The 16,956-nt window shown below is 49.5% G+C and overlaps 1 protein-coding gene across 3 annotated transcripts in view; it reads right to left on the reverse strand.

The window, feature by feature from the left end:
* The window catches only part of PHACTR1 (phosphatase and actin regulator 1), a 553,120-nt gene that overhangs the window by 66,245 nt on the left and 469,919 nt on the right, over positions 1 to 16,956 (reverse strand). For all 3 annotated transcript variants that reach the window (XM_042937880.1, XM_042937881.1, XM_042937879.1), the window contains one exon: positions 15,975 to 16,181. In XM_042937880.1, coding sequence (XP_042793814.1) covers positions 15,975 to 16,181 — 207 coding nt within the window. The remainder of the gene's footprint in view (positions 1 to 15,974; positions 16,182 to 16,956) is intronic.

Here is a 16,956-nt window from a genome sequence, read left to right on the forward strand (position 1 = left end):
CTCATGTGGCATCCACAGTTGGGCTGTTCAAACTGTAGAAAGGCTCCACTACCCATTCCTGGGCCCCGGTGGAAGGTGCACACACCCAACACCCCTTGGTTCCACGACAATGTCCCTGAAGCTTCCCAGAGATGCTCTAAACTTAGGGGAGCTTCGGGACAGACCAGCCCTTGGGGCATCTTTGGGATGACCTTGCAAATTCCGGGACACGATCTAGCACCGGTGGGGGGCATGGTTGGGTCTTGTGGGCTGTGGGTGGGCCTGGGAGAAGCCTAGCCAATAAGAGCAAGATGGTGGGGAGGGGGAAGGCCATACGGCATGTGTGTGATGCAGACAGAGCTCTCTGAACTTGACAGCTGGAATCCACATCAGGGGGCACTGCAGGGTTCTGGGGACTTAGATTTTTCTCCAAGTATCTGTCTGCTTCCCGTGTGGCCTTCCATAGTTTAACCCCCACAGTTCTGCCAAAGTGACATCCTGAGGGCACCAACCTGATGTCACTCCTTTGTTTAAACCCCAGAGATAGAAATAGAGCCCACCTTCCTGGCACATCATCCATGGCTCCCATGGTCTGTGTTTAGATGTTTAAGTCATCTCTCTATGCTCACACTTTCCCTCCTGAAGCCTGCTCTGGTTCTCCTGTTAAACACAGCCTCTCCGGGGCGCCCGGGTGGCTCAGTTGGTTAAGCGTCCGACTTCAGTTCAGGGCATGATCTCACAGTTTGTGAGTTTGAGCCCCGCGTCGGGCTCTGTGCTGACAGCTCAGAGCCTGGAGCCTGTTTTGGATTTGGATTCTGTGTCTCCCTTTCTCTCTGCCCCTCCCCTGCTCACGCTCTGTCTCTCTCAAAAATAAATAAACATTAGGGGCGCCTGGGTGGCGCGGTCAGTTGAGCGTCCGACTTCAGCCAGGTCACGATCTCGCGGTCCGTGAGTTCGAGCCCCGCGTCGGGCTCTGGGCTGATGGCTCGGAGCCTGGAGCCTGTTTCCGATTCTGTGTCTCCCTCTCTCTCTGCCCCCCCCCCCCCCCCCCCCGTTCATGCTCTGTCTCTCTCTGTCCCAAAAATAAATAAAAAACGTTGTAAAAAAATTAAAAATAAATAAATAAATAAATAAATAAATAAATAAATAAATAAACATTAAAAAAAACCCCATCTCTCCTACCATATCTGAAAGACTGTAGATCAGAATCTCCTACTGTTTCTCTCCTGTGGATTTTACCTATTTGCTGGCCCCCAAATTCAGTGTCCACCCTCCCCTAAATCCCACAGGGTGGCCTTTGTCCCTCACATCCTCCACATGGGGCTGTCACGATCTTCCCTGGTCTCCTCAAGGCTCCCGTCGCTCAGCACGATACTACTCCTACGTCACAGAGAAACCCAAGGTGTGCATGCAAGGCCTCCCCTGCCCTCCAGAACCACTGCGTTCCCCAAACTAGCTGATGTCTGCACACCCCTGGGCCTTCTCCACTTTCTCTCAGTTTTGGAACATTCCTCTCTGTTCTGTCTTCTTGGTCAATTCCTCCTCTCTCACGATCCAGCTCAAAAATGACCTGCCCTGAAGAACCTTCCTGGGTCCTTACCTCCCTCCTTCCATTCTGCACCCGGCAGACCTACCTTGGGCACGAAGTAGGTCAGTGCTAACGGCAACAGTGGCATCATGATGACAGAAATAACTCTAGCCGCCCCTTACCCCATGCTTACCATGTGCCAGATACTGTTCTAAGTGCTTTTCATTTCAGTCCTCACAAGGAGCCTCTGGCATAGACACACAGCATCTCACTTTTACAGACGACGGCACCGGAGTCTGAAGATACCCAACAGCACTTCCTGCTTAGATAGCTGTCTCCTCTCCTGGAGAACAAGGACCTCGGATAACTTGTCCTTCTATGCTTAGCATCTTGCACGGTGCCCAGCTCACAGAGCGAGTGGCTCACAACATGTTTCTAGAACGGGCTGATGCTACGAGGCTCTGCTGTGGGATGAGTTCTCACCTTCCCCAGAAATAGATACTCTCGGGATGGGAAAAATGGGAGCGTAAGGTAGATAAAAATTTCAGGATCACGCAGCTGTATGGACGCTAAACCGTGGATCCTAGAGCTGAGATACGAGGAAACCTAGCAATTCCAGGAGGCCTGAGAAAAGATTGCTCCCCAATGCCAAAATGGCAGCCAATCATGACCATGGTTCCCTCGTGCTCCTCCACAAAGGCTCACCCTGTTTGCCACCAGCCCCCAAGCACAGGACACAAGGTAACCACGTTCAGGAGCATGACCAATGGTGCTCACCGCAAAGTGGCTGAGATGTAGAAACTCACCCCCCTCTGTCCAGTTCCTGCTACCGAAGGGTCCACTCCCTTGACTCTTGGAAGCCTTCACACAAACCTAGCAAATGCAACGTGTACGGAAGTGTTAAGGGTTTCTACCCAAGAACTCTTAGCCTGTCCTTCCTTCCTTTGCAGATCTAAGGCAGTAGCTAGGTGCTCACTCGCTTGGGCAGGAGGAAGCAGAGCCAGGAAGGCAGCATGGAATGGTCTACCTGGGAAGGAACAGTGATTACCTTGAGTTCTACCCATCTCTGTAACCTATAATGTCCCGCACACACTCTACCACATGACTTCCTGTCACCACGACTCCAGCAAAGCTTCCTTGGTTTCTTCACTAGGAAAATGGCCAAGGGAACACCAGGAATTCTGTCAGAACGGGTAAGGAAGTAATGACCGAACTAGCGAACATGGTTACTTTCATTGCTCAAGAAAGGAGATGCTGGGGTCCCAGGGGACCCCTTCTCTTTTCCCGCATCTCCTTTCCGGTTGTTTTACTCTACACGGTCATAAATTAAATAGGTGTGGCAAATGAAAATGAATTATTTAAGATAATTTTTAGCTCCGTAGACATGGTATAAAGAGAGGAGATTGGGAAAAAGGGTAAAACCAGCTGGAATGATCAGCTTTCAGCGAATTCGCTCTGCCATTCCCATCTTTCTCCAACATGGTAGACAAGTGAGGAGGGCCTAGGCAGTCTGGATCTTCAGTAAGTTTCAGTGCCTGTTTGTCTATCTTTACGACATCTTAATACCACGTCATTGCTCATAACAGATCTGGAGCCAGCTGCACGTCGTCTGCCATTCTGAGTGTCTGTCTATGGCTTTATCTTTCTGTCCCCTGCAAACTTCTGTGTTCTCCGCCCCCTTGGCCACTGCACCAGTCTGGGGCCTCAACTCCTCTTACTGGGTGGATAGCAGTAACCCACCTGCACCCCATAGGGGCATCTCCCTACAGCACGTGTCATGCCGGAGGTCCCATGAGGACTCCCTGCCCCAGTCAGTGCTACGGGTCATCCAGCCCAGCCCAGCCCAGCCGGTGCCTCCTGCCCTACAGCTCCCTGGCCAGGCCAAGTTTCCACACTGAGTTTCTCAGGAACCATGCTCACCCTCAGTCAGGGCTTTTGTCACACCTGCCCCCCGAAAACACCCTCCCAGCTCCTGCGGGATGATCAAAATTGCATTCACCCTTCAAAGCACAACTGAAGACCCAACGTCCCCCGTCGCGGCCTCTCCTGCCCCGAACTCCCACGGCCCTGATGGCCAGCACCCCCCATTTAATTCCGCCCGATTCTGTACTGGTCAAGGCCAGCTGCATTTGGATGGCTCTTCCCACATGTGCTACTGCTGTCCCCACGGGATGCCCAGAGCGGAGCGTGGGGAAGCCCAGGCTCCTGCAGCCTCATGGTCCTCAACCCCAGGGGCACGTCACCCTCATACCGATGCCGACCCGCCTGCCCTTCTCAGGGATTCTATCGGGGTGCGGGGCGCCCCGCTGCGTACTTTTTACAAGCCATGTTTGAAAACCCCTCAACTTCTTACTCCTGCCCTGTTCTCTGAAAACGAAACACAAAAGGGCGCTCATTCTTAAGCAGAGTTCTTGGACCACTTGCAGCGGTCCCACCACTGAAGCGGTCCCTAAGCTTCACCTCTGACCTGCTGAATGAGAATCTCTGAGCCAGGGATTTGGAGTTTAGCTGCTTCCCAGGTGCTCCCCAGTCAGGGAGTGAGAGGAAAGAATCGGGGAGAACCACTGATTTGAGGGTGCCGAACCGCTTGAAGCACAGTGCTGCCCGAGGCAGGGATACGATGCATCGGGTCCATCCGGCCCCTGGGCTGGTCCGCGGCATGGTCTCCAGGTTCTATTTCTATGCCCCCAACATACAAAGAGTAAAAGACCAATCTGCAGGAGACCAAAGTACTGAAAGCTAAACTATCGGAGATCCACTCACCTCACCAGTAGCTGTGCCTAAATCTAACGTCTGCAATTAAGGGACTTGTCTTTAAACGGATTTGTCTAATGGCACTTCCCATTTAATTGTCTCTTTATAAAAATCACTTATCATTGAGCAACTCGGGGATGAAAAGATTTCCTATATCCTTCTGGGTGAATTTTTCTCTTTTATTTGCTTTAGAATGCTTTAAGGACATTTCAGACAAGTTTGCCTAAAGAGCCTGTCTTCAAAATTTTGTCTCAAGCAATAAATACTTAATCAGATGTCTCGCTTTTCCTACCGAGTTGATTCAGTGCATGAGATCCCTCTTGCCTCCTTCTTGCTGATTTTGATACGCCCTCTGTGTGTTTCTGTGTGCAGTTATTAAACAAATGAAGAGCCGTATACCCAGTACTCATTTCTGTTTAATGAGCCACTGGCATTTTTGTGACAAGGATGACAGACGGAGATGAATGGATTGGGGACGTCCTGCATGACTTCATGGTTTCTTCCCAAGAGGCCAATTTCTCAAGGCAGTGATGTCACCCACTTCACTAGGCAGGTATGGGAGATGCAGGTTCCTGGGCCCCCCTTGCAGATTCAGATTCAGCACGTTTACAGTGGGGTCCAGGAGTCTGCTTTGCAGAGAAGCTCCCGGATCACGGTGACCTCGGTCGAGACCACCCTGAGAAAGAGCCCCCAGAGGCATTAAATCACTTCCAGCATTCGTCATGCTAAACACAGAAGATAAACTGTCAAATCAAACACTCATCCAGCTCTGTTTCAGTTTTCCAATCTGTGAAATGGGGAGGAATTAGTAGGTCATAGGCTTCTTGAGCCAATTACATAATATCAGTTTGTACCCGGGGCAGCACGGTGCCTGGTACTCGGTAATGAATAGTAGCTATGAATCTGGTCGCTATCATTGTCTTCATTATAGAACTGCTTCCTCAGGGGCTCATCTATTCCCCCCAAGGTTGGTTAACGTGCCATCACTAGGCTCTCATGGGTCCTGTATTTCCCTTTGTCACGGCCTCTCCTACAGAGTCAGTTCAGTCCATTGCATTTTTCTTGACTTGTTGCCGATTTTTACTTGCAGGAGATATGACAAGTGACGCATTGCTTGTATCCTGCTCGGTGCGGCTGTTTCCTCACCTGGCCAGGGACAGGAACTGGGCCCAGGGCATAGCAGGTGCTCCAGAAACATCTGTTGGTTTTCCTTCTCGTCACGTCTTCGGAGCAGCGGGAAAAGGTAGAACTTAACAGGGTCTCCTATGCAAAGGCTCTGCTAATCAAAGGGGGGGCAGTCCGTGGACTGGCAGAGGCAGTGACTCTTGGGAGCGAGTCGGACACGCAGATTCCCAGGCTCAGCCCAGGCCTTCTGAATAGAATCTGCGTCTTGACAAAGTCCCCGGGGGACTCTGCACCCGACAACTCTGATAGGCTATCTTCTAAGAGCCACCGTTTTGCAAAGAGGCTGCTCCCTCGTGAAAAATGGGACCCGCGCAGGGCCCCCTGGGGGCCATTTTGCTCCTGCACCTGCTCTCGGAGCGCTGAGCAGGGGTGGTGGGAGGCTTCTCTTGCAGGGCTGCGAAATCACCCAGGTCTCAGCAGAGCTGAAGTTTAATCCCAGGTCCAAGACCAAGAAGCTCTGTCACTTTGCCTGAGACGTTAGCCTTTCTGAGCCTCAGTTTGCTCATCTATACAAAGGGAGCATAACCCGCCTTAATGTCTACCCAGCTTCTTCACGGGGACCAGCGGGCTGAAATCCAGCCTGAGGCCTGTCGTGGGAAGGGCAGTCACCCCCAGAGGAAGGGGCCGCCTTCTGTGAATTCATTCTTCCAAAGGGCACCTTTTTATAATTTTTTACAACGTTTAAAAATAGCTTTCTATAACTTTACAAAGTCCCTGAACAGTGAGCGGAGGGCCTGAGTGTGAAATCTGTGCAGCTGAGTCCTTGATCTGTAAAAGGAGTTCACCAAATACAGGCTTCGTTGGTTCTGAAAAAGCAATACATTCTCTGCCTCTCCCCACAGGTTGCCGCGAGGGTCGGACGAGGCGGACACGCTCTGTGATCTGAGGACCGCCGTATACCTCTGTCCCATTGCTTGCAGGGCACTTGCTGAACCCTGGGAGAGAGTCCCCCTCGGCCTGATGCTGCCCGGCTGGTGTGGGAAGCGAGAAGCCAAGACAGCAACGGGGAGTGTGGTGGCTTGACGTGTGGTGGTTCTAAGTCAGTAGGCGAAAACCCAGCTGCAAGTGAACCAAATAACGGGAATGAGAGCTTCGGAAGGACCGTCCCGGCAACCTTCCGGGCTTGCGGCAAAGCGGTGCGGGAAGAAAAAAAAGGCACAGCCATCGGGGTTCAGGGTGCTGTCCTGAGACGCGCTGCCCTGCATCGGTATTGAGGGCTGGCAGGAAAGAACCCAGAACCTGGGATGACAGAATCCAGACTCTCTGTGGTTCAGCAGCTGGGAAGGATAGCAAATCCTTGTGTGTGTGTGTATGGGGGTGGGGGTGGAATTCAGACTCTTGACCTCCAAAAATCCAGGGATCGAGAAGGTCTCCTTTACCTCGATAGCACCTCGCTGAATAAAATACTTTGCATCCATGGGATGCATGGTGTTTATGGGTTGCCAGAGGACCCACTCTAGCTCCTGCATGTATAATGATGATTGTGGCTGGTCCTGCTGGGGCACGCACGGAGCTCTCTGCTTGCTGCCTTCGAAATGGATGAGTCCTCTGCAGCCCGACTGATGGAGATGCAGTATATTCATAAACCTGTCTATGCTGATGGAGTGCAAAAAGCAAAATCAACCAGTTCCAGAGAGCAAGGGAAATAAACTCCAATTGTGGGTGTCACGGAGCCATAAAAGAAGGCTGTATTTCCAAACACGACACTGCCCTGGCTTACGACTTCAGACAAGGAAATGAAAACCCCAGGTGACTTCTGCAGTCCATTCTTACGCCACAGGACCGGAGTGTCTAACAGAACCAGTCTGGGCTAAAGGAACACAGCCCGAGCCTCTCTCCTCACTTTTTTATTAACACCTGCCGGAGAAGCCCATTTATAACCAAGGACGCGTTAGAGCGCTTGTCCGTGAGAGTAGCACTTAGCGTCTGCGTGGACAGAGGTGGGGTAACGGTTGCTCGGTCATTTGCCACCTGGTTTCAGCGGGTCAGAGTCTTTGATCTCCTTTTATAGACACAGACACTCCACCCAAGAACATAAAGAGCCTCTAGAAAGAGTACTTAGAATTTAAATGAGAATCCAGAATCACAGAGCCCAGAATCAGACTCCCTCTGGCTCCAACGCTGAGACAAAGGTGCTCAGATGAGTTCCGTCAATTCCTTCAGACCATCCTAGGGATTCTTAGGCTGCCAGGCCTTTTCCGTTGCTCAGATGCCTGGAAAGGCAAAACGGGTCTCCCGACTCCTTGTGGTAAGAGGGATGGTGTGACGGGAAGCGGGTAACAGAGAAGTGACTTGTGTTAAATGCCCTAAGCCTGGCTTGCTCTCCCCCAAGCCGGCCAGCACACAGACACGACCATAAACACCTGATGCTTGTGCCAAAGATGTCCTGAGACCTTCCAGAATCCTAACACTGAGGGCCATTATAGCATACACATCACCAGCACCTGACTCTGTTTCTGAGTCACTTTCTACAACAAAGCATTCTGTTTTAAAATTTGTCCCCTTCCAAAGACCATCTGGACGGCAGATGACAACAAGGAGGGAGGGACATGCATCACTGAGATGGAGATGCTGGGCAGTGGGTGGGGGTCACAGCTGGGTCACCGGCCACCTTTGTAGGGCATGCAATTAAATTAGATTTTTTTAGGGGCGCCTGGGCGGCTCAGTCAGTTAAGTGTCTGACTTCAGCTCAGGTCATGATCTCGTAGTTCGTGCGTTCGAGCCCCGCATCGGGCTCTGTGCCGACAGCTCGGAGCCTGGAGCCCGCTTCCGATTCTGTGTCTCCCCTCTCTCTCTCTGCCCCTTCCCTCCCGCTCTCTCTCTCTCTCTCTCTCTCTCTCTCTCTCTCTCTCAAAGGTAAATAAACATTAAAAAAATTAAATTCAATTTTTTTCAAAGTGAAATTACACGATTCATTGCCAGCAAACTGCTCTTAAGGAGTTAGAATTGTAGGTGTCCCATAAATCATGACAACAAACACCTGTTGATGAGATCAGCGGTTTGGGGGAAATTATAAATCATCTGTACAAAAGCACATTATCCTGTTTGTTTTTGCAGCAATGCAGGTGAGCCCTGTTGCCCCTAGGGAGACCGGGGGAGGAGAGCACCATTCAACTGATAACTGAGCTGTGGAACCTAAGCCTTCTGCAAGACAGGCACAAAGGGAAATGAGAAGGTTCCAGAGATGGGTCTGACAGTCCCTCCCGGGAAGACTGCTATTTGTGACCATCCCGGCAAAAGCTGGGAGGGTCCGACCAAAGTCTCAAAGTCACAAAGTCATGAAAGCAAGCACAAATATGCTCATCTGATCTCAGAACCCTGGAACCAAGGGGAAGATCTATGATGTTTCGAAGTCGTTCACTGAGCTCGCATAAAATGAAATACTTCATAGACCCTAGGGAGCTAGGAAGGGGCAGAACATTCACGGAGAAGGTACAAATACGTTCAAGCTAGATCCCTAGGTATTATAAAGGCAACCTACGGATGGCTGCACTTCCCAGCCCTGCATCTACCTGAGGCATGATATGGATTCATTTTGGGGGGGGGTCACACTCTGATTTCTTGCATTTACAGTGATGGGGGTGGCTGGTCTACCTACCCGCAGTCGGTGGTCTACCAGGGCCTCCCCATTTTCCCTTGAAACCCCCAGCGTGCTCTATGGCACCCAGGTCTGGACCCCAAGTTTGACTGATGGATGGCTGTCATGTTCTTTCACTTGTCCATGTAGGTATCACGGTTCCTTCAGGCACTATCGAAGCACGAATATCAGATTTGGTTTACGGCACCACCCAGAGCCCGAGAACAAGTATCCTGCTATGAACTTGTGGGCAAATGGTCATCCAGCTTCTCCTTCAAGGCCTCAGCTACAGGCGGCTCTCTCCCTCACAAGCCCTCCTGTCCTGGGGATGCTTGGTGCTAGCCGAGGACGCGGCGGGGAACGAGCCCGACTACAACCCCACTCTCAGACTGCCCCCTGGACCCTGAACCAGTGTTCAAGAGGAAGAACCAGCAGGGGCAGCCGCTGGGGGCCTTTCGCAATTTCAGGTTGACGATGGCCATCTCCCGCCTTCATGTGTGCATCCAGCTGTGAATCCATCCCGCAGCATTATCGTCCATCGAATCCAGGAGAACATCGAAGAGACAGGTTTGGTTGAAATCAAGCAATCGCCGCTAAATGCCCACAAAACGTGCCCCACTTTGTCCTCCAAAGTTAAATCCTTCATCATGGCATTCGAGGCTTTCCACAGCTTCCCTTCGACCCACTTCTGGCCTGATCTTGGCTTCACTACAAGAAGCCTGCATTCTTGCCACGCTGGGCTATTTGCCTTTTTTTTTTTTTTTTTTTAAATTTATTTTGAGAGCATAAGCAGGGGAGGGGCAGAGAGAGGGAGAGAGGGAATCCAAGCGGGCTGTGCACCGTCAGCACAGAGCTGGACACAGGGCGCCATCCCGCGAACAGGGAGATCGTGACCTGAGCCGAAACCAAGAGTCAGACGCTCAACCGACTGAGCCACCCAGGCGCCCTATTTCTCGAACATATTATGCCTCAGACGTAGGTGCCTCTGTGTACGTTACTTCATTTACCAAGACCTCCTTTCCTATCCCTACCCGGCAAAACTGTACTCATCTTTAAGGCCTGTTTTAAATACCCCCTCCCTGATGATGCTATCCTGCTTTTTCTGTCTTTCCAAAGGCATCGGTCTCTTGCTGTTTGAATTTCTTCAGAACCATGCCATCACGTCTTCGTACTGAACACCTCTGTAGCTTCTAACTGCCTACGACCCCGACAGCTGATGAGGGAACACTGCTCATAAATTAAATTAAGGCTGGAAGAACACCAGGCACATGGTGGGCGCTCAAAACGCACGTGGCATTCAGCCTTACGAAGGAAGGACATCTGATCACGTGCTGCAGCACGGATGAACCTTGAGGACATTATGCAAAGTGAAATAAGCCTCTAACAAAAAGGCAAGCACCGTCTGATTCCACTTTTAGAAGGTAGCTCCGACTCAGAGAAACAAGAAGTAAAATGGCAGTCATCAGGGGCTAAGCGGGGAGGAGAGAAAAAGGGGAGTTGTTTCACAGGTACAGAGTTTGAATTTCACAAGATGAAGAAGTTCGGGAAATCTGCCGCCCAACACTGTGAATACAGTTAACATTACCGAGTTGCATACCTACAAACTGTTAAGAAGGTACTTTTTTTTTAAGTTTATTTGTTTACTTTGGGAGAGAGGGAGAGAGCAAAAGGTGGGGGGAGGAGGGGGCAACAGAGAGAGAGAGGGAGAGGGAGAACATCCCAAGCAGGCTCTGAGCTGTCAGTACAGAGTCCAAAGCGGGGCTCGAACTCACAAACCGTGAGATCGTGACCTGAGCCGAAATCAAGAGTTGGGCGCTTAACTGACTGAGCCACCCGGGTGCCCCAAGAAGGTAAATTTTACATTATGTTTTCACTACAAAAAGAAAAAAAGTGCCAAGTGAATTAAATCTCTAACCTAACGGTGCTACATAAAAAAGAAAAGTGTTTCGCTGTAATCTTCATGCTGATCACAGAGGTCAGAGCAGAAAGCACCCTTTAAAACATGTTTTTATTAATAGGAAGTCCTCACAGGCACCAGGAAGGAATTTCTACATTTTAAGAAAGGGAAACCAAGAGTATATTGGGTGTATTTCCCATGCCTCACGGTATCAGCTATCAAGAGAATGAACCTTAAACCTCTTTCTGAGGCTTCTGGGTTACAGTTGATATTTTCCATTTAAGGCAGAGATGAGGTTCAAGGTCACAGGGATCCATTCACAACTCTTCTTGTGCCTTCAGAGTAGAAGGCAGGGAGGGGAGGCAAGGATAGAAGCAAAAGTATATGATTTTGTAGGGCTGGAGAGTAGGATGTAGGGTGGGGTGGGGTGGGGTGGGGTGGGGTGGGGTGGGGTGCTGGAGAGAAATGGGGACAGAGGATGAGACAGCCAGGGAGGAACAACAAAATCACCATGAGGATGTGATTGCAGAAGAGTCCGCCATGGGCAGTGTCCACAAAACTAGAGAGACGGCTAAGACAGGAATGTTGGTTTTGGGGTGACAAGCTCTGGATAGAAGATTCTCATTAGACGAGTATAAAGCTGAGGAATACCACAAGGCACGGAGGTCACCTGCCAGGTACATCTGCAGTTGCAAAACCTTCAGAATGTTGAAACTGGCCATCAACCACCAGAAGTTTCCTTGTATTTCAGGGTCTAAAGACAATGCAAAGAAGCCTGGGCAGGTTCACGTTAGCAGAAGGACTTCTTTTTAAGGATCAGCAATGCCTCCCTTTCTTTGCCAAATTGCCAGTCTCCAATTGTGGCCAAATGCTCCCGTGCCATTTGCACCGTTCTTGATTCTTATGGACTGTCTGCTTCTAGCACGTTCTTCTAAACCCAACCCAACTGCATGCATTCGGGTCCTCCGCTTTATAATCCAGTGCCTTGAGAGTCTGACTTACGTTTGAAAGACTGGATACATTTTTGTCTTTGAGTTATGCAAATAAAGAAGCCAATTTTCTTAAACAGGCAGAAACGCACAAGGCAAAAACGTGCAAAGGAAGCTCATGATTCTCTTATTTTGCATTTTAAGAATAGGTAGCTTAGTGCGGTAGAAACTCGTGGTTGGAAGTAAGAACTCCAGAGTAAAACAAAGTGGGTTGAGTCCATCTCTGGCACTTAGTACCTATGTAACCATGACTGAGTCCTTCAACTTAATCGAATTTCATTTTCCTCCCCCAGGAAAAAGAGAGAATAATGATCACAGTATCGACTCCACAGCACTAAACGGTATGTCATCAAGTTCTCAAAAAATGGCAGCTGCCATTTTTATCACCCAAGTGTGAATGCCTGACTGTGAAGTCCAGCTCTTACATTAGTTGATTATGCTTCACACAAATGGCACCTACGGGGGTACCTAATCACAGGTACCTTATGCAGAGTCATGAATTATTCATGCAGTGTTTCGTATCTGACTCCTGGAGCCAGGATGGTTAGAGAGATGATTGATGAAGACTTAGAAACATAGGAGACAGCAGTGGGTTTTGTTGTTGTTGTTGTTGTTGTTTGTTTTTGCCTCAATCGACCCTTTTCCTCTGGGGCTCGCCATCATTCCAAGAAGGATGCATTTGAGGCTCACTCATTTCAGATCATATGCCTTATGCAACCAGCTCTGCTACGCACTGTGCTTCCCGAATGGAAAGGAATCTGGTGCCCCTGTCTTACAAGCCACTGTGCACGCTGCTGTTGGGGAAGATAAGAAGGAAGAAGATGATGATGGAAGAAGACAGTCTGGGAGAGCAGAAAGGCATCTCTCTACTTGCTGGAGAACTGAGAAAACTCATGAGAAAGTCTCCAAGTTTATAATGGTTTTCCAGATGAAGTCGAAGCAAGCAAATGACAAAGGAGAGATGTTTCTGCTCGTCTTTGTCTGATCGTATACTTGGAAGTAGCTCTAGGTCAGGCTCATGCTTCCTCCTCTAGTATCCTACCGGGCCACTAGCCACTGTCGCTCTCTATTAATCACGCTTGGTGTCTTTCAAGCTGTCCTGCGTTGCCTTTCAAGAATGTCAACAGAGCAACAGACAGTAAGAACATGCTACCACTTCTAAGTCTCAGTTTAGAGTTCTATCATTCCTGGTTTATTAATTCCTTCTGATATAGCCCAGATGTCTCTAGAGTAGTTAGTAACAGAACAGGGTTAATGTAGCTGCCTCATGGTGATGCAGATTCATTATGACTGATTGTTCACTTACAAAAATTAAGCATGTCTGCTTGAGTTTAAGCCCAAAAGGCCAGCACCAGGCTTCCAGCCCACAGGCATCTCCACCTGTCTTGTCTGCCTCATATTTAAGAAGCTGCCAGATACAACGCGGTAAGGATTATTAGCCCTTAAGTATTTTTATCCATTTGATCCTAGCTATGCGGAGGGGAGGTTTATAGAGAGTAGATGAGTCCTCTCTCCTTGGGAAGGGATGCGGGAAGCCAGAGAGATTGGGCTAATTTCAGATATCTTCAGTGGCTCATAGATCAAGAGTCCTGCGGATATCAAGCCACCCAAGTTCACCGCTCATGGCTGAAGCTGTGAATGAATGAAGGGTGCCTTCATTAATCAGATAACTAAATAAATTAGAGGCTGTTGCTGGTTAAGAAGCTGTCAATTCTTCTTTTAAAATGTCTTACCCACTGTTCTCTCTCCTCCTGCTGTGATCGGCCAAGTGCTTGTGAGCTCAATTTCAGAAACAAGAACAGCTTTTTCCATAGTCTCGCTGGTTCAAATTACTCAGTCGAATTCAACTAGTGATGCCGGAGAACGAGGCACAGGGCTGGCCTTTTTAGGCTTTCAACTTTCTCCTGTTCATTCTACACGGTGACCCAGGAAGGCTTTCTAAAGGCGAATCACTGTCACATCTCTCCCCTGCTCAAAAACCTCCAAAGGCTTTCCACTGCCAGGGGGAACAAAATCTAAATGCTCATATGCCTTACCTAGGGAGCCCTTTCTCAATACATCCTGAGAAGGACCCTCTGCCCCAGCTTGGCCACCTCATCACAGACCCGAAGCACTTGCCATCTCTGGGTCTCTGACCAGGGCCTTTTTTCTCTGGAATGTTCTCGCCTCATTCTCTATAAATGCCCTTCATGCTTGAAGGGTCAGCTCAAGCTTCAGCCTTTCTATGCCCTTCTCTCAGATCACATTGAACTCCAAAGGATACTCCTGACAGTAGTTATTTCAGCACCCTATTGTGTGTGTGTGTGTGTGTCCATACACACACATACACGTGTGTACATACAGATCCACTAAACTTTCATTCACTTGCATCTGCTTTGATACCTAGCACAATGTTCCACCTAGAAGTGTGGTGAATAAATAGGAACTATAGGCAGGAGTTTATTTTGCCATATTTAATCTTCAGGGAAATTTGGCATCAAAACCTTCAAAAGCTGCTAGCTCTTAAGAGCCACACCATTGACTTCTAGATTTAGAATCAGTAATTCTAATTCTAGAAATAAATCAGGAGAAATTCGGGTGCTTATAAAGCTATGTATGCTGCTGAGGATGTTCACTGCTGTGATTTTTACAACAGATGATGGGAGAGCCCATGAGGGCCGGACAAGCAAATCCCACTGCACGCCGAGCAGCTAACGACACCATATTGTGGAGTATTTACGAACAGGACAACCAGTTCACAAGAGATCATGCCATGTGTAAAAAGCTGATGATAAGAGATGATGTAGAGCAGGCATTTGGTTTTTATTAGACAGACAGATGAATGGACAGTGGTTCTCTCTCGGGGGGGAGCTTATGAGGGTACCTTCTCCTTTGTGGGTTTCTATGCATTTACCTTTTGGGACACTGGGCTAAGGTGTTACTGAGGTATTGAATGGAATGGTTCCTTTAAATGGAAATCTGCTCTTTGAAACCACAAACATCTGACTTAGTACGTTGATAGAGTAGTCTGACTCAACCCTGTGTTTAATTGGGACTCGACACCTTTCTATCACAGAAATAGCCTTCATTTCCTGGACTAGGAGTTAGGAAGCACGGGGTCTAGGCATACTTCTCTTGCAGAATTCCTGCAACGGCAGGATTTTTCTTAACGGCACCGATTTTTCTTAAACAATCAGCTTTTCTAGTGTAAACCAGGTGACTATTCTTCCCTACCTCCATCCCCATCACATCTCACAAAAATGTACAGAGATCAATCAGAAACTATTTCGAAAAACACCAGACTCATCGCAAAAAGGCAGCCGATCAGGTTGGCATTACTGTCCAGGCTGGAGGAACAACCCCCTGAAATCTTTACTCTTTAATTTAAAAGCCGCAACTTTAAATCAGAAAGCAGCATCCCATTCACGTTCATGTGCAATGCAGTCCTTACTAGATGCCCAATCACTAGCACATCCTGTGATGCCCAATTTAGTAACTGGGGGGACATTCACCAACACTTTAAACATGAATATATAAAAAGCATCTTAGGACAACGTTCCCGAACGCATTCTTCTTGGAAGAGTACTTCCCACCATACTTTGTAGATTGCCTTTTTTTGTTTTTGTTTAACAGAACAAACAATACAGACATGAATTTTAATAAAGGAAATAGGCTGGGCTTCAGATCAATAATTTAGAGACAAAAAAAATTGAAAGCTTTGGCAAACTCATTATGAAGGGAACGAGGTACTGCGCTTCGTCTTTGCCAAGATTTTGACATTGAGGCTAATTCACCTCGACGGGCACATAATCGTGAATCAGTCACACAAATACCAACGCACATATTCACAGGTACACATGACGAAGGCTCTTGGCATATGGCCGGCAGGGTGCACGTCGAATGCTTCTTGACGGAAACACACAAACCCAGGTCATGACCGCGTGGATGTGGAAACACCCAAACGCCCCACAGAGCAACCTCACCGAAGAGGCGCAACGGGCCTCAGATAAGAAGAGAGAGAGCGCGAGAGATCATCCCATGAAGGGAAGGCAGGGCTGGACGCTTCCAAAAGACATCTTGACTCACCTGTTATGTGGTTGGCAATCCTGGCACTGGGTTTGGGAGGCAGGGCGGGGGGCTGCTTGAGAAGGGACAGCTGCTTCACTGGGGTCTCCTCATGGTCTCCAGAGAAAGCAGCAGGTTTTTTGGGGGGCAGTAGCAGCACTGGTTTGGCTGAAGGATCTTGGGACAGGAGGGCTCCAGACTCACTGGCAGAGGGACTCTCTTCAGACACTGAGGGGACAACCACATGACACACAGGTGACATTACACAAACGCAGCGCAGGTGGGGCCGGCGGGGGCACACAGGACAGGGACGTGGGTGACCAACACAGCAGAGCACCCGTTCCACGTTGTCACGTACGGGCGGAGAGTTGAAGGGTAAAGCGAGGGGGTGGGGTGGGTGGAGGGACACATCGGGGAGGCAAAGGCAGAAAGGCAGAGGCAGGAGGGCGGGAGGGGAAGCCAGAGGACATTTTCTCAGAACTATCCTAAGCTTCACCGCTTCCATCTGGGCGTTTATGCCACAAATTCTGTGAGTGCTCTGAAGTGTGACTCATGGGGCCACAGCCACAATCAACAGATGGCAGGTGCAGCGGACCAGGGACAAAGAGCCCCATCTGAATGAACCAAACCAAGGCTGGCATCTTCCTTTGGGCCTGTTTGCCCTCTGCTGGGAGGAAGAGAGAGAGTCGATGCTGGGGTCTGGTTTTTGCCCACTGGGTCTCCCGGCGTGTGGGACGCCAAGGAACGAAGACAGCCTAGAGGCTGACGCCAGGCCAGGCGTCCCCACAGGCCTGGGGTGGCTGTTCCCCCCGACTCCGGAGCCTTGTAGGCACCTTGCAGTTTTAGGGGCTCCCCTGAACCTCGATGAGGCAGAGACTGCACCAAGGGAACGCCTTTCTGTCTCCCCGCTTCCTCTCTCCTCTCACTTGCCAGAACTGTGGCCTTCTTACTTGGTTTTCCCTCTTTCTCTTTGCTCCGCATTGGGCGTCACTCTTCCTTTCCG

The sequence above is a fragment of the Panthera leo genome, chromosome B2 (genome assembly GCF_018350215.1).
Source record: "Panthera leo isolate Ple1 chromosome B2, P.leo_Ple1_pat1.1, whole genome shotgun sequence".
In the NCBI taxonomy this organism is placed as follows: domain Eukaryota; kingdom Metazoa; phylum Chordata; class Mammalia; order Carnivora; family Felidae; genus Panthera; species Panthera leo.